The 6,000-nt window shown below is 36.6% G+C and overlaps 1 protein-coding gene across 2 annotated transcripts in view; it reads left to right on the plus strand.

Moving 5' to 3' along the window:
• The window catches only part of kif5aa (kinesin family member 5A, a), a 28,559-nt gene extending 22,838 nt beyond the window's left edge, over nt 1-5,721 (plus strand). For both annotated transcript variants that reach the window (XM_017467353.3, XM_017467354.3), the window contains exons 22-29: nt 1,184-1,255; nt 1,406-1,510; nt 1,767-1,983; nt 2,463-2,604; nt 2,693-2,757; nt 2,866-2,893; nt 3,414-3,502; nt 4,233-5,721. In XM_017467353.3, the coding sequence (XP_017322842.1) occupies nt 1,184-1,255; nt 1,406-1,510; nt 1,767-1,983; nt 2,463-2,604; nt 2,693-2,757; nt 2,866-2,893; nt 3,414-3,489 (705 nt within the window). In that variant the 3' untranslated portion in view covers nt 3,490-3,502; nt 4,233-5,721. The remainder of the gene's footprint in view (nt 1-1,183; nt 1,256-1,405; nt 1,511-1,766; nt 1,984-2,462; nt 2,605-2,692; nt 2,758-2,865; nt 2,894-3,413; nt 3,503-4,232) is intronic.
• Nucleotides 5,722-6,000: the final 279 nt, after the last annotated feature.

A 6,000-nucleotide genomic window follows, 5' to 3' on the forward strand; every position in this document is an offset into this window, starting at 1 on the left:
GTGGCCATTGGGTGCTTGGTAACTTCCCTGTCTAAGGCCCTTCTAGTCCGATCACTGAGTTTGGCTGGATGGCCAGCTCTGGAGTCCTGGAATGATTGAGCCCACTGTGCTCCTGGAAACATTTAAAGCTTTACAAATGCTTTTATGTCCTTGACCTGATCTAAGTATTAACATAATTTGATTGTGAAGGAGTATAAAGAGTGCCTTGGACTTCATGGCTTGGTTTTTGGTCTGACATTCACCGTGAAAAGTGAAACCTTATACACACAGGTGTGAGCCTTTCAAAATCATGACAATTAATTGAATGTGCCACAGGTGGACTCAAGTTCAAGTCACGTTCTAGAGACATCACAAGACAATCAATGCAAACAGGATGCACCTGACTTAGACAAGGGTCTGAATACTTATCCAAATGAAACATTTTAGTTTTTGATTTATAAATTTGCTAAATTTTCTAAAAACATGTTTTCACTTTGTTATTGTGGATTATTGTGTCAATAAATGGCAAACTCTATAAAATGTTATCTATAACATAATAAAATGTGCAAAAATGGAATGGGCCTGAATGTTTTCTGAACCCACTGCAAACAAAGGACTTACAAAATGATGTTTCACAGATATGAAACAGATATGACAGATATAAACAGATATAAAATTTGACAAAAATGGCATTTGCTTCCTATAACATAGAAAAACTGTAGGTTGTGTATATAACCATGGTTCTATGAATATGTGAAGGAATATCAGGGTGGTTTCTTTTCCAGAAATAGTCACTTAAGTATGATACTGCTCCTTATTGAAATCCAGTCAAGTGAGATACTGTTCTTATTTGAGAATAAGAATCACTTGAGAGCTCCTGCTGTTTCTCTTGAGGATACGAGTCACTCAAATACTGATATTTCTCTTTATTCATGAGAATCACTCAAACTATTAATAATATGCTATGTTTATGATGAGAATCATTCAGTCTATTAATACTGTACCCTACTGAGCATGAAAATCAGTCTACTGTCTTGTACTCACAGTGAGAATCACTCGAATGCATACACTGACCTGCTCTGCTTTATAGTTATGGTGTTTGTCCTGTGTATATATTTTATGGTATCTCCAGGGTGAGTAATAAATAATTTTCTTCATCACCCCAACCCACTACATTTGGTCTGTATGTCGTTCTATCTGATAGGCCCGTGAGCTCCAGACCCTCCATAACCTGCGCAAACTGTTCGTTCAAGACCTCACGACTCGGGTTAAAAAAGTGAGCACCAGATCAGACTGTAACAAGTGCATGCTAATGGATTGTCACAGCTGAATGATACTTTATAGACACATATTATACTATGTAATAATAATACTAGATAAAGTATTTTGCTCCTCTCTTTATTATCTCTATCCAATTTTTGGCCAGAGTTCAGAAATTGGACCTGATGATAGTGGGGGGTCTAACACCCAGAAGCAGAAGATTTCCTTTCTTGAAAACAACCTGGACCAGCTTACAAAGGTTCACAAACAGGTAACAGAAGCATGTACCAATGAACTCATGTTTTGATTTCATACATACAGTACAATGAATGTTTAAATTAAACATTGAATAATTGAATCTTTTTTTTTTGGATTTGAGGATAATCATAGGTGTCTAATAATATGTTTGTGTGTAATGTACAACAACTCATAAGTATAAATGTATACCATGGATGTTGGATACTCTTCTCTTCTACTGCTAATCGCCTTTTCTGAAATTCCTCTTCACATCTCCCTGTACTCTCCAGCTGGTACGTGATAATGCAGATCTGCGCTGTGAGCTTCCGAAACTGGAGAAGCGTCTTCGCTCTACGGCTGAGCGCGTTAGGGCACTTGAGACGGCACTAAAGGATGCCAAACAGGGTGCCATGAATGATCGGCGCCGATACCAGCAGGAGGTGGAGCGTATTCGGGATGCCATGCGCCTGCGCAACGCACTGCGCCGCCCACACACTGCTCAGATTGGTACTGCAGCCTGAGTGTGCCTCAGCTAATCAGTTTAAGGGAAATGGCAGATAGGCTCTTGTAGTTTCTCACATTTCCAGTTTCAAATTGATACAGGAATAAAAGATGGGGTTACTAGGTTTCTTTAAGCTTCTACATTCATTAATGTACATTATAAACCATAGAAGTCCCAAGATTCATAGTATAATGTTTATAATTATAATTGAGGTTGGGCTTTATTAGCTCTAAAAGAATACATACATGAGAGGCTTTTATTCAATGCCAGTAAAATAAATTGTACACAGATACATTTGAGGTTTCTATGAAGTATTTTTTTTGTAGCTAGGCAAAGGTTATAATACATCGTAGACGGTTATTTAATTTATTTATAGAAGATTAAAAATTTGTGTGTAGATATGCAGGTTGAAAATCATTGGGATATCAGATTTTCAACTGTTTGCTAAACTTTAATGAGTGATGTTTGCTTTGTTTTCACTTAGCAAAGCCAGTAAGGCCTGGGAACTATGGCACCGCCACATCTCCCACCACCTCTCTCTCAATGCGAGCCAGTGAGCCTGTGACATCATTCAGTAATGTCCTGTTCCAGAGAGAGGAGAAGCCTGTTCCACAGAAAACCAACGTGTGAGTCCTTTTATCTTGCTTCTTTTTCTCTTGTCTTCTTTTAGCTTCTCTTCCTTTCTCTTCATGTATATGTTGTTGTGTTTTGCAGAGTTGGCTACAGCACTGTGAGATCTATAGACATACTAAGCTCCTACCCACTGGATGTGGAAAATGGTTAGTGTATCTACTAAAAACATGGTGTTGTGAATGTGCATCATCAATATGTATACCTTTACTTGGGTGTACATCCATGACTGTTAACATCTTTTCTTATTATTTCAGGAAACAGCCCAGACATTAATGACAACAGGTTGGTTATTATAGTATATTATATAAATTACTCATTTGTGGTTGTTGAGTCATGTTCTGTATTGCTAAATTGCTTGGTGGAAAAAGGCAATATTTTTGTTATGTTGTGTTTATTTTTGTGGTCAAATGCGAATGTGCCTGTGTTGACATGGGTGGTGCAGTGCAACAGGGTGTATAACATTTTCTTAGCAGTAATGAAATGCTTAAACTTGTATTTTTCTAATTTGATTGATTTCTTTTTTACTAACACAAAGCATAAAGGGCTCATACACTGTATATGTCTCACCACTTAAACATAAACACGTTACATATCTCAAATGCTAACTAAATACTGATTGAATGATCTGATATGTAATAAACAAGAACAGCTCAATGGTGAAATGTGACTCACAGACACACTGCTATGCACTGATTATCATTTTTAAAAAATGGGGGAGGGAATTGTGCTAGCACTGTGATCATGAAAATAGTGGCATATATGTGTTATGCTTAGTAATCACAGTAAACGCGATATGTTGTAGGAGTGACGCACACTGTGGCAGTATGGTGGAACCATCCAGACATTATATCATGCAGCCAGAGGCTGCAGCCAGTTAATAACCTTATACAGGTAAGCACATATACAATACACACTTACACCCACATACACATCCATGTGCGCAAATTACACATGCATGTCATACTGTATGTACTGAACAGTCATTAAATAATGACAAAAGAAACTCAAAACTACACCTTAAGGACAACTATTTATCATATATTTTGCAAGCAATGTTATAATGCTTAAGGGCCAATCACATAGTCAAATAGCCTTGTGATCAGTTGTACAACACACACACACACACACACACACACACACACACACACACACACACACACACACACACACAATACATATAATTTACAGTGTAATTTTAGAGAAACAGAAGTTTTGTTTTTTTATTTGTGTTCACATACAAAAGGGTAAGCAGGTATCAGTAACTATAATTTTGACATCAGCATACTGTTTTTAAAATTATTTTTTGAATCTGTATTCACTTAGAACGTAGCTCCTGAATTCTGAATGTTTAACCCTGCTTCAATATTAGATGTTTCTTTTTGGGCCTTATTTATTCTGAAAGTGTAAGAAAAATAATGGTTCCAAACATCAAAAAACTGATCGATTGGACATTGAGGCAACATTGCAGATAAATTGCACATACATGCAATGATGCTTTCGGTATAATTAAACTCTATTTTATTCCCAGGCTAATATTATTATTATTCTTTATTTATTATATTACTTCCAACTATTCCCTGATGGGGTTTTTTCTTCCTCTTTGTCTTTTCTTGTCTTTCAGACTCCAGTTTCCTGCATGCTGTCAGCTTTCTTCATCTACTCAGAACTTGCTGTATTCCAATTCCCAGACTTTCTTGTTCTGTCCTGTCTTATACTGTATATCACTGCGTAGTTCCTCACTATGTCACAGTCATTATTTCCATTCTGCTCTCATATAGTCCTACCTTGTATATTTCATAGCAATGCTGCATGTTTGTCCTATATAGTTTAAAATCAGAGCATAATTTATATCTTGAGCCACATGAAGAATTTCCTGAAGCATTACTACATCCAAAAGAATATAAGAAAATGTGACTGTTGTAAATTTCTAAAGCCTTTTTTAGAGTAAGTATACGAAAGCCTTTGGTAAATCTGGACCATAGTCACATATATACATTGCAGCCTCTGGAGAATCTACTAGTCTTTTGCTGAGCCTTAAATTAGACAGCTTTCCACACCTCCCACTTTTCATGCCAGTCTGTATGTGTGCTCAGAGTACAAGTGTATATTATTGATAGAAAGCTGCAGGTGTGATTGTGTTGGTGTGTACATTTGAATGCACATGCTATATCCATGTACTGACTACCTCCAGATATTTTAACATCATGTAAATGCTGTCATCCAGTTGAGTTTTAGTCGTATCAGGATAATGGGAAAATCTACAAAACATTCTATCGAACATAGAGTCAGCCGCAAGCTTTATTAACTTTTCTAAATGGATCGGGCTGGGATTGGCCACAGAATAACAGGCCACTGGATTCTCCAGTGTTGTTGGAAGTGAACAGTCACTTTTCTGAATGATAATAATGAGGGGTTCTCTTTCTCTTTGGACAACCTGATCAGACAGTCAGGATAGGAGAAAGCATGAACTATGTTGAGCTAGTTTTTGGCCATCATATATAAGGGCTTAATGATGTGTGTTTATAAAGCGTGTGCTAACCTGGTGTGTGTGTGTGTGTGTGTGTGTGTGTGTGTGTGTGTGTGTGTGTGTGTCTGCGCTATCTAATCCACTGTTGCTTCAGTCTGCCTTGAGGTTCTGATTCATACACATATGTCTTTTATCCCTGTCGTCTTCCAGCCCATCACTCTCTCCCTCTTTTCCTTCTCTTGTGCACCATTTCACCTTTTTCCACTATATAAATTAGATCTGCGTGTACTTCAGAATCCATCTCACTAATATCTATATTTTATCAGAAGAATATTTGTAAATGAGGAGTGTTAATCTTATGGTTCTTACATGATGGAAACAGAATGTTACACTATAAATAAGATTAGTATTAGTAATATGAATCACAATCTTTTCCTAAGTGCTAATCGAGGAATTGTTCTTACCCAAATTCTTACTGGAACCATACACTACAGTTCTACTCCTTATTAGTGAAGGACTGAAACTTGAGATAGGCTATACATTACTCATGTCTTATGTTCAGCTCAAAGAGTGTACATTGATGTAGTTTATGTAGTTTGTTGGTTACCAGTTGCAAGAAATAAATGTTCATTAAAGACAATTACACATACTGTGTGTGTGTGTGTGTGTGTGTGTGTGTGTGTGTGTGTGTGTGTGTGTGTGTGTGTGTGTGTGTGTTTGTTTGTTTGTTTAACTGGGGTAAATGATGTATTACATATTATTCATACACATCTACAAATAATTTATGTATTGATCAACAAAGAATGTAAACTAGTGTAGTTTCATTTAGATTGATTATAACATTGTCACCTCCAGAATTATTGCCACTGTTCATAAAAATTATTATATAAAATTCTTATATAAAATAACACATGGAGCTTAT

Source organism: Ictalurus punctatus, chromosome 5 (genome assembly GCF_001660625.3).
Source record: "Ictalurus punctatus breed USDA103 chromosome 5, Coco_2.0, whole genome shotgun sequence".
Lineage (NCBI taxonomy): Eukaryota > Metazoa > Chordata > Actinopteri > Siluriformes > Ictaluridae > Ictalurus > Ictalurus punctatus.